The sequence below is a fragment of the Sturnus vulgaris genome, chromosome 7, assembly GCF_052056855.1.
Source record: "Sturnus vulgaris isolate bStuVul1 chromosome 7, bStuVul1.hap1, whole genome shotgun sequence".
Lineage (NCBI taxonomy): Eukaryota > Metazoa > Chordata > Aves > Passeriformes > Sturnidae > Sturnus > Sturnus vulgaris.
Window position 1 is genome coordinate 27112916 of NC_142249.1, and position 22789 is coordinate 27135704.

The 22789-nt window shown below is 43.6% G+C and overlaps 1 protein-coding gene across 2 annotated transcripts in view; it reads left to right on the top strand.

Annotated features, from left to right (window-relative positions):
* MARCHF4 (membrane associated ring-CH-type finger 4) overlaps window positions 1-11116 on the top strand; it is a 101269-nt gene extending 90153 nt beyond the window's left edge. For both annotated transcript variants that reach the window (XM_088168230.1, XM_014889735.2), the window contains exon 4: window positions 2739-11116. In XM_088168230.1, coding sequence (XP_088024356.1) covers window positions 2739-3100 — 362 coding nt within the window. In that variant the 3' untranslated portion in view covers window positions 3101-11116. The remainder of the gene's footprint in view (window positions 1-2738) is intronic.
* The last annotated feature ends 11673 nt before the right edge of the window (window positions 11117-22789 follow it).

The window sequence follows — 22789 nt, forward strand, 5'->3', positions numbered from 1 at the left end:
GCAGCTTGATATTAATTGATGGACTCTTGCTTACTCTTGGCACTTCCTTTTGTAAATGAATCACTGTTACTTCCGCTTCCATGCCCACCCCTCCACTTGGTTCCTTCTTAATTTTACAGCTTCCTGAGCTTGACACTGGGAAATCGATAAGTAATTTAGAGCCCAGTAAATACAGATGAAAACAAGTTATTTTGTACTTTTATAAATATTTGGAAACCAAAACTATCTAAGAAAACAGCTGCTCAGTTGACTCAGCAACCTATCCATCAGCATCACACAGTTAATTGCATAAGATCATAAACATTTATAATTAGAAGGCAAACAAACAAGAATTTTATAAACAGCCCTCTTGAATCAGGCTGCACATTAAATATTTGTGATAAGGTAATTAAGAATAGATTTACAGTCCTGGCTCAGTGTTTAATATTTTGTAGAATGGATTTGATTCTATGGAGAATGTTCTACAGCCAAAGAGAAAACATTTGATTTTGGCTCTTTTATCCTAGGCTTAAAGTGGTCTCTGAGAAACACTGAGAAACATTGATCAGAGTGAAATTTCATTCATTACCAATCAGACAGCTCATTTAAATGTATGTCTAATGTCCCTTGTCATGGGCTGATCCACTTCAGGCATGCTTCAAAGCTCTGTCTCCTTGGCTGGATCTGCAGGCTTTCCCTAAGTCCTGCTTTTTATGGTTGATGCTTTGATCAGACCACGTCAGAATTCTCAACCATGTTTCAAAGCGGGGAGGAAATCCCACATTTTTCTATTATGACATCATGGGGTTTGGTTATAAAAAGCACTGCAGGGTTACAGGGTTACTGCAGGGTAGTGGCCTGTGGGAACCAGAGGGTAGAACTTTCTTGTACTGTAGTGCCCTACACCATTCCCTGTCCCAAAACAGTCAGATCTGCATGCAAGCTGTCCAATGGAGTTACTTCTACAGCCAGTGAGTGGGCTCAGCACCCCATTTCAATGAATGTGGGTCCCCCTGAAGCTAATCTGTGATCAAGTCAGTAGGGCTCCTAGTTATGCTTAGAACCAGGGAGGCTGGAAACTCATCTGTACTGAAGCAGTGATTTAAACTCTCTAACATCAGATGCTGATCCTAAGAAACCAAGTGGCTGTGTCCCAGCAGTGAGTAATAGAGAGATCAGCCCTAAGGGTAAGATGACCTTCAGGTATTTGGGGGTCTGATGTGGCACAGGTTTTCTCCAGTAGTTATCTGCCATCAGAAAATAGAACTATCTGGGAAAAGTAGGTGGTGGGTAAAGCTGTAGCATTTGATTAATCAGGAATAGCTGTAAACCACTTCATTCTGTGGTGCCCATCATGTCTCTACACGTTGTTGGTCAAGTCAGCCCCTTTATTTAGACATGAATTTGATTCTTGTGAGTCTTGTTCTTGTATTTTTATGCTTGCAGCAGGAAGGCAAGAGAGCAACTCTTCCTAGAAAGGTTTTTGATAATCTTGATCCTTACCCAGAATGGTAAAGCCTTCATTATTAAGGACAATGAAGCCATCCATGTGCTAACTCACCTAGTTCTGCCTGCTGGTCTGGCTTCAGTTACATGGGACACAAAGGTACTTTCCAAAGAGACAGATGGCTGCAAAGCAGGGACACTCAGACTCCCCTCATTCCACATAAATCCCATTCTCTAGCAAGGCTTGTGAGATATATTACAGTGTGCCAGCTAAGCCAGTCTACAGGAGATGTTGCAGCTTCCTCCAGCCTCAGTGGAGAAGAAGATCTCTGTTGCAGCACTGCTAGACCTAGTGCTTCTTCCACAGAGTCTGGCAAGCTCAATAATAATAGCAGAGCTTAATACTCAAGTACTGTCATCATCTAAACAACTAAAGTTATTTAATTCCTTAGTCCTCATGCAAGGGTGGGGAGGATGTTGGAGAGAGCTGGGAGATAACTGGCGTTAGTGAGGGGCCTGAGCTGCTCCTTCTCTGATGAACACAGAGACCATTAGCAGTGCGGTTTCCTAGAGCCCAGAGCTGTCTCCAGACATCAGCCTTGCGTGTGGGTGGGCAGCAGGACACAGGCACTGCCTGCTCTGCACACACTGGGAGCTCCTCTGCCCTTTCTGTCAAGCATGCTGAGCTCCCCCTTGAAAGGAGGCTATGACGTTTGATGAGGTGCCTGCTCTGTAGATGAGCAGAACTTTCCCATGGATAACAAACCACTTAGGGGTATAGACAGACCTCTTTTTCCACTCAGTTGCTGCCTCTGGCCTCCACATGTGTCTGCTCTGCTGCTGTGTGTGTGGGGAGAGACACGGGCTGTGCACACACACGGCGCTGGTGCAGCAGCCGTCACTGACACGTCAGCTGCAGTTACACCCCCTCCAAACACACGCCTGAGCTCGGTGAATCATGCCTATGCAGCATGCAAAATTAGCCCAGTGAGAGATAAACCTTGGGCATTTGTTGGTAAACAGATACTCTTTTGCTGTAAGAGCATAACTCACTGTGCTCCATTTACGATCCGCTTACTGATGGCTGAGATAAAACTGTAATCCCTTTAATTCAGGAGAAAAAGGGATCCAGCAGAGGAGAAGCACCAGTGCTCTGCCTGTTGGTAATTAAAATACAGGATTTATCATTGAGAAAGCACTGGCTAGAGAGCTGAGCTTAACCAGCTAACTGGGGGAAGATGCTGGGGAAGGTTTATGGTTCTTTCTAAAGTTTTGTTTGTGTTTTATGTTCATTTCTTTCCCCTTCCCTCCAGGTCTAATAATACACGAAGGGCCCTCGGTTTACCGGATTTTTAAACGGTGGCAGGCGGTCAATCAGCAGTGGAAAGTGCTGAACTATGACAAAACAAAGGACATGGAGGAGCAAAAAACAGGGACCAGGACAAATCAGCGGCCCTCCTCCCAAACCAACCACTCGTCCTCCACTGGTGGTACAGCCACTAACTCCGCTGCAGCCGACAGCGGGGCACGGGCTGCCGGCCATGCCACAGGCACCCTCTCTGACCACCACTGTGCTTACACCATCCTGCATATACTCAGCCACCTGAGGCCTCACGAACAGAGGAGTCAGTCTAGTAGTAACAGAGAGCTCGTCATGAGGGTCACGACGGTCTGAGCCGAGGAATTCAGGAGGCCTTAACACGAAGCGGAGGAGACAAAAGAACTCATAAAGCAGAGGAGCATGGTGTGCCTTTTTCTTTCTCTTTCCTTTTCTTTTGTCTTTTATTTTTTTCTTCTCTCCTTTTCTTTTTTCAGTAACTGCACAAGATATAAGAGGCGGCACCTGGCCAGCTAAGGAAAAAAGCAGGTGGAGGGAGAGCTGCACACTCATGCTAAAGAGGTTAATGTTTTCCAGCCTGTTTAAAAAAAAAAAAAAAAAAAGAAAAAAAAAGAAAAAAAATAACAACACAAATCACAAAAAAACAACAAAACAAGTGCAATACAGACTACAAACTGAGTAGGCAGAGTTCTGGGGAAGCAGAGGAACAGACGGTTTAGCATGTCTTACAAATCCTATTACCTGGAATAGGTAACGCTCTGTGCACAGCCCCTGTACACACATGCACGCGCACACAAACACACACGTAGTGTGAGATTTATAAAAACATGGAAGGGAATGAAATACTTGGAGTGTTTTTATTTTCCAGACTCCAATTAACCAGGGCTATGAGTTGTTTTATTTCATGAGTCACTGGAGCCTTGTTTGATTTACTGTGGGGTACCTGAAGTGAAATGGCTGGGGATTTTTCAGTATTGATTTACAGAAGAGAGGTTGAATCATCTCACTAAGAAAATCTTAACAAAATCCAGGCATACCCAAATTTCACCAAGAAGCCTGTTTTTTTCATAATGTTCCTGACAAGGGGTTTGTGAGGGTAGGACTGGGAGGGGGGAGGGCGCTCCATGACCTTTATTTGACGTATAGGCATTTTTGGCAAATTTTGTACAAATGTTCCGCAGGTGTTTCAAGCACAAGTACTGGTGTGATTCATGCCTTCATAACCCCAAATCCAGCATCCAGACCTTGCCACCCACACACATCATTTTCCATGCAGACATTCCAGGTTAATTTCCTTCCATTTTACTCTAATCACAAGAAGCTGACCCATCTTTGGTGGGTTTCTGCTCCCTTGCTGATTCAGACACTCATGCATTAGAGATGTACTTTTTTTTTTTTATGGTGTCTGTATCTCTGCTGCTCAATTTGCAACAGTCTCACTCAGTCTTGTAGGCTGATCCTTTTACATCCAGTCTGTTAGTTTATTATAGATTCTATTCCATTCAGTCATCCAAAAGAGAGTTAGTCTGAAGAGGGAGCACAGTTGATGACTGACTGTGTAGCACTTCTGATAAGTCTCCTTCTCTGGGATATATCCTCGAAGGTATCGGTTGCTCTTCAGGAACATTCTCTTTCAATGCACAATGGCTGAATCATTTGTGGATATTAAAGGGACACTGTCAAGTACTTTTTAAATAGTTTTTAGGGTTTGGGCTTTTTTTACTCTCCATTGTTTGTAATATTCTCTTACAAGCTTGAAAATAAAATTTCTTTCCCTACCGATTTTGTCCTTTTCCATTTGGGCATGTATGGTTCTCTCCACTCACCCCATTCCTTTCACCATCCCTGTCCTTCTCCTCCCCACCTTTCTTTTGCAACAGGAGGAAATCCATATTTCTGATTCCTGCTGACTGTCCTCATTCTATGGAGGGTATGTCCCAACTCTACGGGGTTGAGTTATTTTGCAGCTGCCACAGAGGAAGCATAAGAGCAGGAACCCTAGAAATATGGAGATTAGCTAGTTGAGGAGCAAGAGTTCAGCTGTCACAAAACAGTGACCCCACAGTGATCAAGCCTGAACCCAGTTCCCTCCAAAATCAAGATAATGTCTTCAGCCAAACTGCATCCATTTAGCAGCAGTGCCAAGCAACATTGTCTGAATGCAGCTGCCCTCCATCATCATACCAGCACCTCTGGCACCTTCTGTGGAGACAGGGCAGACGTGGGCTACCAGCTCCTTTGGCAGCCAGGCTGTCAGAGGTCAGGTGTTTCTGGAGTGGAGAAGGTGTCCAACTTCAGCCTCTGTGTTTGAACACGGCAGCCATTCTGCAACGCTGAAGATGGAGGTTAGCAGCTTAAAGCAAGGTCGTAATTTTCACCTCGATTACTTGACAGTGTCCCTTTAAATATCAGAATGCAACAGAACAGGTACTTACTTCTCTGGCAGAGAATGTGGGAGGTGGAACACCGTCTGAGAAAGCCAGCTTACTGAGGACCAGTGTGAAACAGCATGGTTTCTGAGGCCACTGTACCTTTATCTGACCAGATTTACTGTCTACCAAAGAGTGCTTTTGGCAGAGGGGAGAAAAGAGATGGTGGTGGGCAGAGGGAGAGTGAAGGGGCAGTTCCAGTCATCTCTGAAAGTAGCTATCCCCCAGAAGGGAAGTGTTGCAATGAACGATCTCTGGAAGAACTGCTTCAGTAGAACCTGGCCAAAGCAAGCAAACACAGCAGCCTCTCACCCCTATACCTGTTCTGGAGGCTGTCCTCATTCCAAGAGATGAGAAATTAAGAGTGTTTTTGGGAAGGGGGAAGCATACACAGATGAAGGGACAGCTGTAACTCATGATGTCGTTTTTCTCCCTGCCCTCCACTCATTTAATGTGGAGAAGTCAAATTCCTTTAATTTGGCTAACAGATAAAATTTTACAAGGTCGGAAGCACAACTTGCTGTGAAAGAGTGGTGTACTCTGAGCACACAGGACTCTGCATACTCTCACTCCAGCTCTGCCACTGACTCTGTAGCCTTGGGCTGTTTGGCTCAGTGTCCCCTCCACGCAAAGGGGGAATAACAATACGTACCTACCTCACAGGGGTGTTGTGAGAATCCACGTTGGTAAAGCCTGTTGAAGTGCTAAGTCTACCACCGGTAGTCACGAGGTGTGTGGTGGGGGTGAGCAGCGCTGCCCTTTTGCTGGTTACAGTCTGAACCACAGCAGGAGTCCCATCAGCCTTCTCCTGCTGGGAGACCCTCCTGATCGGAAGCGGAGGCTGTCGTCCGAGTGCCCTCTCCTCCATTGCATGACATTTTAAGCAGCTGTGAGGTGCAGGGTAGTGACAGACATGAAGTCCTACTTGACCAGGGATTTGCTACAACGTTTTCTATATCTGTGGGGTTTGTTGGTTTGTTTTTTCCATATATTGTGCTTAGAAATAAACTTTCCACTTAGGGCTGGCGGTTCGGGGTCTATTCTGTTGCATGGCAATGTATACAAGTCTTATTGTCTGTCTTACTGTGCAAATGATCCCGCAGCCCAGTTTCAGAGATGGGCATGGTCTGAGCCTTTTCACAGCGGCATAAGACTCAAAAGCCTGTCTAGACTGTTTAATATTTAAACAACACTATGAACTTGTCAATTGTATGTGTTCTGTGCAATACGAAGCATGTCATTCGCTGGCTTGATGGGCAGAGGGGCTAAAGGAAGGTTAAAACTTGTTCAAAGAGCTTCATACATGTGCCAGCATGGAGCCAAAGGGCTGCCACCAGCAAAGTAAACTCGGGGGAAGCCATTGGAAACTATTTTCAGAACAGTTTACTCCAGAACAAGGTACTTCTGAGTTTACGAACTTCTAGGCTGCCAGCCTGAGAGAACAAGTGCAAATTTAGCGTGGGGGTTGGGGTTTTGAATTCCCTTTTTCTTTCCTCCTCGAAGTTTTGATGGCAGAAGTACTGATGAGGATCTCTTCCTTCCATGGCACAGTTCTCTTGTCTCCCACAATCTCCTTGTGCCGTCCCCTTTGTGCTACTATGCAGGACTTTCAAAGGTGCAAATGGAGACAGTACGCTCCCGAGACATGAAAAATAAGTTGTGTATTGGGTGATTCTAGCAGATAGACAAGATGGGGCAGAGCTCTGCTACAGAGGCATCTCTTCTTCCCCATGTCTTTCTTCTGGTCTTGTCTGCTGGGTCCCTGAAAAGACGTTCCCTGTACTTTGTTACAAAGCTGTCAGATCACCTTCCACTGACAAACAAAGCTTGCAGAGTTTGGCAGCTGTTTCTCCCAGTGGAGAAAATTCTGGGTCCTATCACTGTGGAGACCCCTCAGTTCTTGGGCTTTGTGGTCCTCCAGCATTGTTTGGGGGTGGTCAGTGTGGAGGACTGTGTTCAGCCATCATCAGAAATCGTGTGTGTATGGTCCGGCTCAATCTTGTGATTTCTGCCAGTCCCCTGATTTTCTGTCAGCTTTTGACAGGTCTTTCTGGTAATGCTTTTCTGGTTATGCTCTTCAGAGGTGTTTTGCTCTGTGTCAGTTGCCAATGCTGTTCTTGCCTACTGAAACATCAGTGCTGGCCTCCACTTCCACAGCTCTTCCATTCTTGCCATCCTGTCTCTTGGTAAACACTCACTGCCAGGTTCAAACCCTCTTCCTCTGTGCCTGCAAGGGATCAAGCACATGCACTAACCCAAGGGTCACCAGAGAACACGGGGACCGCTAAGAATCTGTATCAATAAGTCAAACTCTATAACCATCAGTTTTGATATATATTTACTTTGCCAGTTTCAGTGCCTGCTGTTAATTGGTTGCTACAAAGAAACCACTAATGCTGGCAAAACCCATATACCCAGCTAACACTTAATTTGCAATTTAAAATATAAAAAACTATGGGCTGTTTTTCAAACTAATCCAGTGTGTTCCCTGTTGTGGTTTCCCAAGCAAGGTGGTGAAGAGGTTCTTGTTTTACCTTACTATGATGGGATGGGCAACCCAAGGAAAGAAGAAATCAGCAGCTTAGACTTCAGTCAAGAGAAGTGTTGGCTACCCTGTTTTCACTCAGGGAGATAGGAAAATACTACTCATGCCTGCCAGATCCGTGGCCTTTCTCAAAGCCCTTGATCTGGCAGCAGTAAAACACTAGAGCCAATGGCTGTAGCTGGAAGACCATCTGAAGACTTTCCAGTTCTGAAGACCCTCCTCTGTCCACATGTAGTGGTCAGTCATTCAAGCATCCTCTCTTCATTTTCCTTGAGAGAAAAATATTATTTGACTAAGCAAAGCACTAATGCTCTTCACTGTAGGATGAAGCTGCACCATTAGCACTTCTAACCTGTGGTACATCCACCAGGATTCCTGCCCATCTCCTTGTGAGAATGCATGGTCAGAAGAGCTGCTCCTTTTCCTTACTCTTTTATGTTGGTCGAGCACTTGGAGGAAAACAGTCAGCAGTGCAATTGCCTTAGTGACTACTGGCTGAGTATCCTGATCTCCCTGAGTATCCATCACCTCCCCCATGACTGCTCCTTCTCATTCTCATTCTGAGGCAACAGATGCCTCATCCCCTCTGCCATCCCTAGACTCTGGCCCTGAAGATCTCATGAGCAGACACAGAATTCCTCCCAGACTAGTTTTTAAGTCTTCTACATCCTTCACATTTCCAGACAGGCAAATCCATCCCATTGATGAACAATGACATTCGAATTCTGAGAGGACAAGCAAGTGTAGGAGCCTATTGCATTGGCCTTCACCATTTCTTACATACTGAAGGAAATATGGTGAAAACACCAACTGTTTTCCTCCATTTGGCAGCAATGGACCAGTGGCTCTAGGAATATTTCCCTCATTAATGCAAGTCTGACATGCAGCAGTTACTGCAGGCAGTCTTTGATCTCACATCTATCATGTCAGATAAAAGGAGAGCAGAATCTGACAGTTCTGTCTGTTTACACAAACATCAGAAACTATCTCAGTTTATTATTCAAATTACCTCCAGGTCAGTGGGTGAATTTCTCCTTTGACAAAAGAATTGTTTTCTCTTCCAGAAGTGGAATTGCAAGATAATATATATGTAAACATATACATATATGTTTATAAATGTTATCCTGAAAACATAAAGAAGAGGAAAAACCCTAAAAAAATACTTGATTTTTGAATAAGTCTTGACTGGAGCTAGAGAGTTGCTGTGTGGAAAATGCAACGTAGGGTTTGACTTCAGGCAAAGAGAAGATACAAGAGGGAAAAACTTTTATAGTACTCTGGCCTATCTTTGGTTCATGCTCATTACTGTATAGCATTTAATTAAGACAGAAATACGTGGAAAACACTCAGCTCCAGCAGCAGGAAACAGACTAAAGACCCCTCAAACTTATCTGAGCCATACTCAAACAAGCACAACGATGCAAAAGCACAAACAGCTGCCATCACAACTGCTTGAAAAGAGATGGATTTCTAAATAGGACAAGAACTCAGAAAGAAATTCTTTTCCAAACCACATTGTCAGTATTTTTCCCATATTTCCTACTTTAAAAAGGAAAAGAAAAAAAAAATGAGAGAAAACTTAAAAGGAGGGTTCTGTAACAGTAGAGAAGAGGTACAAAGAGAAGATGCTCCTTTATATGTTATGCATCAAGATGTGTTTTGCCAAACAGAATTAGGACATCACATTCAGTTCCCTGATCACTCAAAGTCTCAGTGACCAGGTCTGCTCAAGGAGTCTTCCTAGAGTGTAGCCTTCTCCAGAGGACCAGAGCTCCCATCTGGATGGGATAGCTGGCATCAGGCTGTTTGCCTCCAGCTGCACTCTTCTGTGACAGGATCATCACCTGTTGTTAGTAAGTCACTGTTGGGCAGCTTTGATCAGCTGATATAGATTATGATACTAATAATCACCAAAATTGCACATGCCCATCGTGCCCCTGCAAGTGACCTGTCTCATCTTTTCAAGTTGGTGGGAGCTACTCTGCTCCTTGGTCTTCATCACAGGAGAGCTTTGCTTTAAAATCCAGCCTGCCACACTTCTCTGGGAGTTTTTCTACTACACTTTATAGAGGTTCTTTTTCCTTTAAGGATGAACAGACTTCTAACTAACCCACTTGATCTTATTTTCCAGCTAGAGAGACAAAAATTAGTGTTTTCTGACCAGCTGATGTCAGTACCTATATTCTTATGAGATTATATTCCCCCTCCCCTTTCACTCACTACTCCATGATCTTCTCTTTCCTTTGGAAAGGGTGATTCATTTCTACCAAATGGTTGAACATGTCTCTGAGATGGGAGTCTGGACAGCCCTTCTACTCCTTGCTAACAGGCACATAAAACTTCCTCCCATCCCTCTAGACTGATGTGGCCAGCAGAACCATTTTTTATGGAGTTTCGCTTCTTGATCCAGAAGAGCAACTGCTTTCAAACATCTCCTTCACTGCTATCAAGCTGTGGGATAATGGCATGGGGAATCTTTTGTTTCTTAGCCTCAGGGTAACTACAGTGGATGATGTAGCTGAGCCAAAAACACGGTGAGGACAAAGCACTTGTATTTTAGATGGTGGTAAACCTGGGTGAGGCTTGTTCTGATGACAGGAGAGCAAGAATCTATGTCAGCTTTATACAGTAGCAAATCAAAATGGCCTTGTTTCCTCGTGTTTTTAGCTCATTTACATCAGCTCTCCATGATAAACAAACCCTTTTGTAGGCAATGCAGGCCAGGCCTGGGGAGGAACTCTTCCTCATTCCAGAAGCACAACCAGCCCGTAGCTATGCATCAATCCCTTCAGGACTTTCGCCCCTGAGAGGCTGAGCGCAAGAATGGAGGTAGCTAGCAGGGATGGCAAGAACACTTCCCTGGATCTTCATCCCCAGTGGGCAAATTTTGCATCTCTCGATGTGAGTCCCCTTTGAAATCACTCCTAAGGCCTCCTTCACTACTGCAGGGTCTGCCCAGGAGAGGAAGCAGTGTCTCTGCATGGATCCCCCAGGACTGTTGCTGGGATCCTCATTCAGGCCTGCAAGAAATCACTATGTTCACTGAGGGTTGCAATGAGTCAATGGTGTGTCCATGCAGAAATACTGCCTTTGAGACTTCTACAGACATGTCTGTGGGGCTGGGAAGGAGGGGGTGGTTTTGTCCAGGGCAGGAAGCACGGGGAAGGGAAGGCTGCAATATAAGGAAAAATCAGCCACAAGGGAGGGGCTGACTAAGAGGAATGACCATGTCGACTGTGTTACTGTCCCGTCATTCTCCTGAACCCAGAATGGAAACTTCCAAGTGCTCTTCATGAGCTTACGTTTATTAGAAAACTATTCCTGGGTGTTCAAGATTGTTTTCTAATGAAAATATACATAATAAAAAAAGAAAATTAATGACTCTTGGTAATCTTTTCCTTTCCTCTCTTGACTTGTAAGACATTGTGAAATTCACCTCCTTTCTCATTTGTTTGCTACAATAAAAACTTTCTGTCTGGTCACAACCCACACAGGGCCTTACACAGTAAACTTTTATCTTCTCTTTACACAACAGAAGTCAAGACTTCACGTAAGGAGATTTGAACAGAGGGCCAGGGCTCAGCATGCATAGCACAATGTGTTAGCACTTTGACTTATCATTTGTTTATAGCATTAAACAGCAACAATTGTTTACCAAACATCACTATAAGGTTCCTGTGTAGTGTTTTCCCTGTGTTCAAGAGACAATCTTGAGGCAGCCACGGTAAGTACATGCAGCTGTTTTCAGAGTACCCACCCTGATGTGCTGTGTCCTTCCCAGGGACTGTACAGAACATCTCCTGTCCAAGCAGTGCTGGGTTCAACCTCTACTCCAGGGCTTCTACAGATTGCTGTGGAAACCAAGACACTGGGAATGCTCAGAGCAAGCAGGCACAGGGAAAGGGAGGACAGTGGAAGCAATCACCAGTGACATGTTTGGAAGGGGATGGTAAGGAGCTGGGCTAGATCCACAGCTCCTCTCCTGAGTGCACATGGCAGCCAAGCTGTACCCCAGGACACCTGAGGCTGCCTCTTGTTTCTGAGGTGCCTGCTGAATGCCTAGAGCATCACTTGTCAAGGTAATTGACAGAAGCCCATTGCCATGAGCCAAACGGCCTTCCTGTCTCAGAAGGAAAGCAGGGGCAGTGTTTCACCAGAAGATGGTCACAAGAAGCTCTGAAAACTCTACTTATGCCAAAAGATCACTGAACTTTCCCATGCTTGCACATGTGAGAACACTGCTCTGTAGAGTTAGGCAGTCTGTTCCTCATCCATCCTCTGGAAGCAGACAAGTCCTTTTTTTTTTTTTTGTTAATATAGGTCTATTCCAGTAAGTCTATTGAAATGCAGAGAGAGACAGGGAGAAAGGAACAAATAGAGAAAAGGGAATAGGCAGATCAAGAGGTGCCTGTAAAGAAACAGCTGTGCTAATCAGAAATGAGGGACAAAAAAGAAGGACTATGAAGGACTATGACAGTGGGAGCAGGGATAGGAGTGGTAGAGAGAAGGAAGATGCATGAAGAGGCTGGTGGCAATTATTAATTACTGCAGTGATAACTCTGATGGTTTGGAATAAAGAGGACAACACAGGTCCTAGAGGATCCTCAGGGAAATGAGGAAGAAGCCATGAAACATGGACAAACTGAACTTCAAGGAGCCCTCTTCAACCAGCCTTTTTTTCTATGAGTCCAGTACCAAAACTGGCTCTTTCACAGACTGCAGCCTGACAAACTTCTTGCTAGATCATATCCCCTGATTAACAAAAACCTGCATCACCCAGACTAGACAAACACAAATTACTGCACACAACACATTACCTCTAACCCAATTATTTTTAATAGAATGTATTATTCCTAATTCAAGGTGGCCTCAAAGGGCTAGTTTTATTCAGTGCACACAGCTCCATTGCTAAAAGCCATCATGTGCCTTGCACCTGCTCAGACCAAAAGTAATTTCCTACACCAGCCAACCACAGCTCTGCTGAACTGTAGCAGCTGTAACACACTATGGTCTTTGCCACCTCAGTGGATTTCAAGAGAACAGGAATACTGAAAAACCAGGTTTCTCTACAGAAATGTAAGGTAGTCTGTAAAACTAGGAGGTTTGAATGATATTGCAGCCTGGATTCCCTCACACAAAGAAAGGAGTGTTGCCAAAACATTGAGATCTGAGCTCAAGCTGCAAAATTCACAGCAGAATTGCAAAAATCACAGGCTCAAGAGTAAAAAGCTTTAGAGGCAAGGTGGTGGCAGGAAGATGTTTTAACCCCTGGAAACATGAAAGTATTTTGGTTTAGAAATGGGAGGAAATTTGAAAACCTAAACTACATTGAATGCAGGTATAATCTGAATGGGAATATATTTACCTGAATCTTAAAGAGAAAATAATCTGATTTGAGAATTTCAAGCAGCAAGTCAGTGCCTCCTATCCAGAAGTTCCTGGCCACTTCTAGAGACAATATAACAGCTGTCCACTCAATGGCCAGAGGATGCTAAAGAAGACGGCAAACAACTGTCTGCAATTACAGTGGTAAAATTCACAATGTAATATAAGTCTATCAGACAACAAATGTATTAATTTTGAATGAGATCACCTAAGGGGCTGACATAAACCTGACTGAAATCAGCAGGATTTTCCCTCAGGCTTGAGTAGGCACATAAGATCAGGGCTGTGCCCTTGAGGCATTTTGTTCTCCCAGCTCCTCAGTACTTTTCTGGTTTTGCAGTCTTTAGGGAAGAGTACAGGAGAGCAGTAAGTGGATGAGCTCTGTGAGGTCAATTGAGCCTGTCTTGCTCGAGGATTTGCAAAAATTACTATTTTAAACATACAGCCCCTAACTCCCCCTCCCACCCACGTCTCCCATTGAATTAATAATAGCCTTTAATTTTAAAGCATCATGTTTGCAGAAAACCTCCTATGAATCTACACAGTTACATGCAGTCATGTCTCTCTGTGTAAACACGTGCCTATGTGAAGTGGCACTGCTCAGGCACACACTAAGTCACTGCAAGGCCACCTGAGATGACTCCTGGCATGCATTGTCTTATTGCCACATGAACTGGCATCAGCCAAAGTGGAAACATAGTCAGGTACCTGCATCTGCAGGGGAAGAGAGCCTGTCCACAGGCAGATATGGTAGATCAGCTGAAATATTCTGAGTTCTTACCAAGGTCAGTTAAATTTGTAAACAAGGCCTCCCATCCTCAAAAAGAGCCAAAAGTAGCCCCATGCATCCAGCTAAGACACAGTCACTAAGTTGCACACCTTACAGAGAATTCGAGTATTTCACTCACTCTCATTTCAGGTTTAGCTAGGAGCAACAACCACTGATTACTTAATGTAAACAGTGTCCTGCTTATTTAATGCATTAAAAAACAACAGACATCCATAAACTCACTTATTTTATATACTTTTTTATTGTTAATGCCCAAGCCTTCTCTGATTTGTAAATGCTGTGGACTTTATTGCATCACTAAAGCCTTACCAAACTTTGGAGCAGTCTCAGGTCAGAGCATAATGGATAATTTTCAAAGCTGTAACTGCTGTATAGGGAGGCAAAATAATTTCACTTGAGTGCCACTTCCCACATTCAAGTCTTTTCCATTCAGATGAGGTTTCTTGGTGGTCAGAGATGCCAGATCTGGAGCTGTCTCTGCTCACAGCACGTGGAGTGACCCTTAAAGCTCTCCCTGTCTTCAGTCTCCAGTGAACCACCTCTGCGAGGTGAGCAATGCTTAAGGCCATCTATTTCCACCTGTCTTTGTACATATTTAATGTAGTCATCTACAGCTACAGCTCACCCAAATTTATACATCTAAAGGCCACTTGTCAAATTCTAAGCTTCTTTAGTAATCATCAGAGAAAAATAGGTGCCTCCTAGGAATTATTCATCTCAATTGTGTTCAGCACCAAACTGCCCACACAGTTGTCTAGTATGATTTGAGATGCTTGACTGGCCTCCGTTGTCTCAATTTTACATTGACACCTATCTGTAAAGTTAGGAAAAATGCACCCATCCCTCTTTTGCATGTACCATGTATCCAGCAGTTGCATCAGTCATCTTTCCCCTGACTTTATTAGTCAGAGGAAGCAAGTTTGGCTGCCCAGGTTGAACACAAGATGTGGTCCCCAAGGCAGTTGTTTCTTCACTTACTGAAAAAGGGAACTGTGTGGCAACTGCGAGGTTCTCCTACTGTCCACAGTCAATATGAGATTTCAACTACCAAACCCCTCAGCCCTGCAGGTAACTGTGCTTAGGGTCTACAGATCATTACATCTGTTGGTTGAAACCTGCCTACTATTCTCAACTTTGATTCTGAATTTGCAAAAAGCATACAGCAAAATACCGTTCAGCTTTTCCTAAAAGTAAGAAAAAAACACTTTCTAGGCCAATTTAGTGTCTCAAATTACTGTTACTTCCTGAAAGCTCAGGCCTGAATTTCTAAACACTCAGGGGAAACCCAGGATTTTTTAAACAGCAAATTCTTCAAGGCTGTGGATGAAGCCTGGTAAAAAGTTGTTCTCTAAACAGCAAGGCAGCTAGTCCTATGTTTGTCACCATTTGTGACTCTCATCATTACAACACATCTTGTAAAAGAAGCATCTTTCAGAGCTTTAGGGAATAGTTTGTTTTCTTGTTTAAAGCCTGCAAAAAGTCCCAAGAAAACAGAAAAAAACAGGTAGAAAGAGGCTGAGTACCAGAAAAAAGGGAGCAAGTAAAGCCACTACAGCCAACAAACTGGCTTGATGGAAAGCACATCCTCATGCTAAAGAACAGCCTCAGGATTAGAAATCATGCCTGAAAATGTTAACTAAGGCATTTGTCTGACAGCCAAAGCAAACAAGAAGAGGCACATGGAGGTGTTTTGAGGCTTTCAAGTTCTATTTGCATGGCTGAAGGAGATCAGAGGCTCAACAAGCCAAAGCTGCTGGTGCCCATTAAATTTTCCAAAGTAACAAATCTGTGAAAGGGAATCACTCATGATCTTATACAATAAGCAACTGATATTTTCAGGGAGAGCTCTGCACCCAGGAGACATTCCTTGGGTCTCAGCTACCCAAACTGCAATGCTCCTCTCCCATCACTTGACCTGCAGCCTGTCTCTGCCTCCCATTCTGGAAAGCCAAGGTGTGCTCTTCTCCTGCAGGGAAGGAGCAGATATCCCTGGCTTCCTATCCCCACCAAGTGGGCCTTGGGCTGAGCTCACAAGCACTGCCAAGATCAGTCCTGACCTGCACAGGCACATCCAAGGGTACCAGCACCCCTGTTGCTTGCCATGGACTTGATTTGAACACATCATATTGCACAAAACCTACAGCCCAGGAGGCATTTGAAACATTCACAGTACACTCTCAGCACTCTGTTTCTGAACATGTGTAAAAAATCCCATTACTTTACCTGTCCAGAAAACAAAAAATTCCACTGCTTCCTTTGGCATCTGTCTCCACACTTCTTCCACACTTTTCTCTGCCCTGTGGTGGTGGTGGTAGTAATTGCTGCTGTTACTGAGATGCACGAGATTATGCAACTGTCTAGCATTTTGATTTAATCAGCATGGGGAAAAAACCTGCTCCAAATTCTATTAATAACTACCAGCCAGCTCCCTCCTTCCCTCCCTCCCCAAATTCCCATGGAAGGAGGATCACAGACAGATCCCTGCAAGCACAAACCAGCAGCCTGACTGGATCAATAACATCCATGGTGCCAGGAATCTGCAATGAATTCTGGGTAATTAATCTGCCAGGGAAAGACAACCTTAATTAAGAGCAGCCAAGCTGTTCTTTTCCCAAACCTTGCATTTAATAAAGTCACAGTATTGGTTTAGCTGAAGATTTTGGTCTAAATTTTAATGGGTTTTTCATTCCTAACAAATGTTTTGAAAGCAACAATGCAGGCAGCAGTAAAGTCTTCACCCAACAGTCAGAGATACAAATTCTTTACTTTGCCTTCTTGATGCCACATTAAAGGTGAATGATCTCATTATTTAACATGCCTCAGTGCTGGAGAGAAGCACTGGCTTCACAGCTGGGATGTTCAGTGCCATGGAGAGTTTTCCTCCATCCTCATGTAAGGGGCTGCAGTTGAGATAAAGCTCTGACCTTCCCTCCACTTCTTAGGAACAGTATCCAGGACAAACGTTTCCTCAGTAGTCCAAAGTTTCTGCCTTTTCACAACTTTTCAGGGAATCTGGGAAATACCATTTCAGCCCTATCAGGCTGCAACAGCCATTTGGATATGGGCAGTTGTGCAGGTCACTCCAAAGTTCCTGAAGCAGTTGCTGCCACAACACAGTCAGAAATGCTCCCAGGCATCACATGGTGATTTAGGAGGAGTACTAGTTATTTTTCAGATACACTGAATTAGAGTTCCTTGTTCTTTATCTCCTGCTTCTACTTCAAACTCTTAATTTCATGCATGACAAGTATATCTATAGCAACACTTACTCCAGTGTGCTCAGGACCTTTTTCTGGTGTCCATATCAATTGGTACAGACTCAGCCAAGTCTAAACTCTTACTCCTCAGGGCAAAAAAGACCAAAGGGTGGCCATATCCAAACTATTTCTCCTGACCTATGTCAACTCTTGAATTTTTCTGAGTAACCTCATCTGACAGCTTGGGCCAAAAGTATGTCAAAAGCTGTGTTAACAACTTAGCAAGATGATCCTGGGAGTGTTTCCTGTGCATCCATTCGTAACAAGGACATGTCTCAAATGACCTTGGTAGGGCATATGCAGAAAGACCCAAGAAACTCCTCCCAAACTGGCACTACATCCCAGCAAGGACTTGGTCAGCTGCAAACAAAACCCTCCCAAAACAATTTGCACATTGAATTTTGAGGGCCTAAAAAGGTGTGTTCCAGAGACTTTCAAAGGGATCTCTAATTTCACCAGCCCTGCTCATCTCTGCAGGTCAAGCTCTACTCACCTGTCTGAAGCCAAGAGGGGCCTCCATATTTATTGGCAAAAATCAGCATTTTCCCCAGTGGTATCCTGGACAGAGGGTAATTATGGTAAAGACTGATGATTTAACTCCAACTATGGGGAAAGCATCATGACAGCTAGATTAAAAATGTCCTTTATAAACCTTTGTCACAGAGCAAGAGAACATGATAATGAATGAGTTAATTACACCAACATTTGAGGCTGATACTACCCATCTGCTGCTTTGATTAATTAGAACTCTGATGGACAACAATAAGGCCCTTCTCAGGTCTGAAAGCAATTAATTGCCAAAGTCCTCAATAAATCTAACAGCATCACTGACTGAACTGGCAGAAGAGTCCACTTTGAACAGCTTCAGAACAGAGGCAGCAGAGCATATCATGGAGTTTGAAGCATCTCCAACATGATGCATTAATCTTTTGGTGTCACTGGGAGCTGAGGTCTAGTAATTTTAACTTCTTATTTAATCACCTTTTCTTTCTTCTCAGCATCAGAAGGGGCAGTCACAGTAAAGGACGTGAACTGTTGAGGAAATTCAGGGCTTTGGGCCTTTTTGTCCTTTGTCCAGGTTCTCCAAGCTATAATGAATGGGTTACATTTTTTGCTCTTGAGCGTCTGTTCTCCTTGGATTAGGTGTAACCAGTCCTGACAAAGAGGGATTTTGGAAATGCAATGGGAAGCCAAACTCTTCCAATGCTTCCTGTGTTGATCAATAAAAGAATGACAACAATCAGCAGTAATTGCTCAGAAAGTGGTGGCAAACTGGGCACCTGTGGGCAGGTCAAGGAAACACTCTTGAGAAACCAGACACAAACCATGTGTCCTGATTCCATCAGAGCAAAGACAGGGCATGATGGAACTGTAGAATATCCTGAGATGGAAGAGACCCACAAGGACCATTGAGTCCAACAGGATGAAGCTGATCAAGGCACCTTCTACTGTGAGAAATCCTAGACTCCAGAACCACTTTCCAAAGAAGGGAAGAGAGGAATGCCCCCGTGTACAACCATTGAAACCCAAAAAATGGTGTGACTGCACTGCAGAGAAAATGCCAACAGCCAAAGGGGAGGAATTAGTGCTTTTCATTTTTTGCCTTCTGTCTGCACAGAAGCTTTACAAACTAAGCACAGCTACAACACAATGGGATTTTGAGGGAACACCACAAAAGACCACTTTCTTGTGCAACAAACAGAGCTGGAGGGTACCAGATCATCTTCAAAGCCAGTGCAGCTCACACATGTGGTTTGGAGACCCTGCAAAAGGTGCTGCTTTTTCAGAGAGATGGCTTTCCTTCCATTTTTATCCTACTTATGCATTGTTAAGCAGTTCTTATATTTCACCTCAAACAGTAACAATTAAGGAAAGCTTCTTTATACTACAAGAGAATGATTAATAACAATTATCAGCAGTGATTAGTTAATATGGCCATAATGCAACAATCCCACTGCCTGCCAGTCAATTGGAGGCATCAGTGCATTGGATCATGACAGCTGCTCTCATTAAACACTGCCTCGCTCCTGAGGAGAGTCCTCTGCAGCACCAGCTCAGCTCAGCATGATGCAGCTGCAACTTCCCATAGCTCCCAGGCTGGAATAGGACAAGAAACAGCAAGTTTAGACATGCTGGAATAAATACAGAGACCACTGCTTTATGATCATAGAACAGCTTGAGTTGGAAGGGACCTTAAAGATCATCTCCTTTCAATCTTCCTGCCTTCCAAGCCCCATCCACCCTGGCTTTGAACATTTTCAGGGATGGGACATCCACAACAGGCAACCTGATCCAGTGACTCATCACTCCCACATTAGAGAGAGGGTGATTATACCCAGGGTGCATGGCTCTTGCTGATTGCTGGGTCTTTAGTTCAGTCATTGAAAAGGAACCATGTATCAAAGGGTAAGACATGATCCAGTCAGCAGAGTACAACAAACCAGGTTTACTCACAGGACTCATGTTTCAAATTACAGTACCTGGTTCTTACAGTGTTTCAAAAGGCTTCGGTATAGAAAGGAACTTCTAACATACAAGTAAAGTAACAACAGGCCCCTTTTTCCAGAAAGAGAAGGAAACAGTCATGGAAAGAAATAGATCTGAAATGGGGAAGGCACTTTCCAACAGATGCCATGGCCGTTTGCAAATAGTAATAACTATTTATCTCCATCTAAGCAAAGGAGTGTGAGAGACAGATGCCACATACATACCTTTATTTCTCAGGAGATGAATGGAAGAGAAATTAGAACAGACCAGATGTTCAAGGATTAAAATTTTTGAAGAGTAACCGAAACACACAAGGAGCTGTTATTGCTCAGGTGAGCCCCAGCTGCCTCAAGGTATGTCTGTATCATGCAGAACAGAAGCATGCAGAAGTGCCCTAGGCATCTCAGAAAAGCCAGCTAGGTCAGAGCTATGCAAGTATCTCCTCAGAACACTGTGCTCCCCTGAGCCCAAAGGGCAAGAGGAGGTTAATTTTCCACCGGTGCATTTTAAGCCATCTTCAGGAAGCAGATAATGTGGCGTGTCTCTGCAGATCAGCTGATGTGACAGATAGGTACAGACATGTGCATCCACTGTGGACTGAATCCTTTACTCAACCTAAGATTTGGGTCAGATTTTCTGACTCTACCTGCAGCTCCACTAAAGACCACTCCAAAAACCAGAGAGCAAGGATGGGGTAGGGATTTGGGTTTTTCACATCTTTTTGCTTTCTAACCCTTCCAAGTATTACATATTTAACTCATTGAATTCTCCAAGAGCCCTTCCCTTGTTGTCCAGCCCCAAAAGACTGCACATTCAGGAAAAGTATGAGAAACCATGCTCTAAGGACAGGGCTTTTTTTTTCCTTTGTCCCAGTTTTAGGTTTAAGCCCATTTCACATATTGACTTTTAATGTCAAAGTCTTAGTTCCTTCCAAAAAATCATGTTAGAAGAAACACTTTTCATAATATTAAAACCTTACCGCACACTGCAAAGAGAGCCATCATCCCAGGCTCCCTGCAGTAATTGGCTATTACAAGGTAAGATGGGGATGTGGGTATAACATTAGCTTCAAATTTCTTTCTTACCACTGTCAGTTTGAGGTAAGCCCCAGTGTTATTTTTACCCACTATATAGACCAGGTGCTACAGAAGAACTCGGTGTAACCTGCCACACTGCAAAACAAGTGTCATATTGAATTAGTGATTCTCTGCTACACTTCTGTCCTGTTCTTCCACAAGCAGACATGTAGTAAAATAGTAATAAAAAAAATGTAAAATCACTTTCTAACTCCTGTTTTATAAATCAGTTAATACCTCTAGTTACATACCCTTATTGTCATGGACAGTTAAGAGAAGCACTAATTAGACTGGCACAATAGACACTTGTTAATTGCATTCTCAGTTCTCAGTGTCAGGAGAATGTGTCATTTTAGAAGCTGTGTGAGGAGGAAGAGGGGAAAACAAAACCAACTCTTCTCTGATGTAATATAGTTCTTGACTAACCAGTTACTGCAGTGTAGCTGCCTTACTTTTGCCATAGACTCATCTAGATATGCAGAAGGACTTATTTTATTCACAAGACTATACAAAATTAGCATCTCTCTGATTAAGTCAATGAAATTGTATTGGTGTGCAAACCTGCAAAAATAAAATCAAAATGCAACACATCACTTTCAGCATTTTTATCTTGATCTGAGATCTGGAATCACAAGATGATGTCTCAGACCATTCGCATATGGCTGGAGCTGAGCAGTTTGGTCTGGTTCAGCTGATAAGAACTCAGTTCAAACCATAAAACCACCATTTAGGTTTGAAGGAATTAGAGGTAATAATTTTTGATTCAACTTCACCTCTAACTTGACCTGATTTTCTCTTCATTCCTGTATATAATATAGCTTTTAATATCTTCTTCTCTAACAAAATTATTACACTTTTCTCATCCCTTTCCATCTCATGTACTTAACACTGCATTTTCACAGCTCCTTCACAGGCAGCCTCTGAGCCAGGTATTCCTTCTGAGGCACAGAAAGCAGAAGGATGGGTGTCCAAGAAACTGTAAAATATATGCTGAATCTACCAAAGGGCTCAAGAACTGCCCAGTAAGTTGCTCTCAAACAAAGGTGCACTGAAAGTGCATTATCCCTCTAGCACAAAAACTGAGCAAGGCAAAGGGTACACCAGCACTGAACATAAGTTTATGTGATGAGCAGCACTGAAAACTGATGTAAAGTCCTGTTCAAAGCTCTGTTCAGAGAATTTACCTAAACCACCTCTCCTGAGGGTAAAAGTCAGCAAAACTACAAGTAAATCCCATAAGCCCTAATCACAAGTATCACCAATTTGCCACCAGAACATAAAATATGTTTGCTAGCACATAAGATCTTTCAAATGCTTGTATCTGCTTTGTTTTGCTAAGCAGAGAGCAACACCAGCTCCAATGACACATTCCTGCATTGTGTCCTCCACCAGCCACACTGCAGCAGACAGCAAAGAGTGCACGAACCCCTTGTGTTGAAGCAATTGTGTCTGGAGCCCTCTTGCAAGCTCATAGGGAATTAAGCATTAACAGATGATTAGATTCCTTTGATAGTTTTGAAAATGTTTTTTTAGACATTTTAAAAAACAATCAAGGGAGTGAAGGCCCAGGTGAAAGGGATTATATTCCCTTTGGAGTGAGGATTGCAGGCAGCTGCATGAGACAGCAAACACCTGGGCTACATACTGGGCTACAGCAGTGTCCTGCTTTTGGCTGGGAGAGAGTTAGCTTTCTTCTTAGTAGCTGGTACATGGCTGTGTTTTGGATTTACTGTAAGAATCATGTTTATAACTCACTGATGTCTTAGTTGCTGCTAAGTAGTGCTTACCCTAAATCAAGGACTTTTTAGTTTCTGATGCTCTGCCAGCGAGCAGGTGCACAAGAAGCCAGGAGAAAGCACGGCCAGAACAGCTGACCCAAAATGACAAAGGGGATATTCCATACCACAGAACCTCATGCTCAGTATATAAACTGGAGGAATTGGCCAGAGGGTGCTGATCAGTGCTCAGGAACTACTGGGCACTGAGTAGTGCACAAGCCAACTTGGTGTCAACAGAGACGGAAAATCCTACAACAGGTTTATGGGTTTTCTTAGGA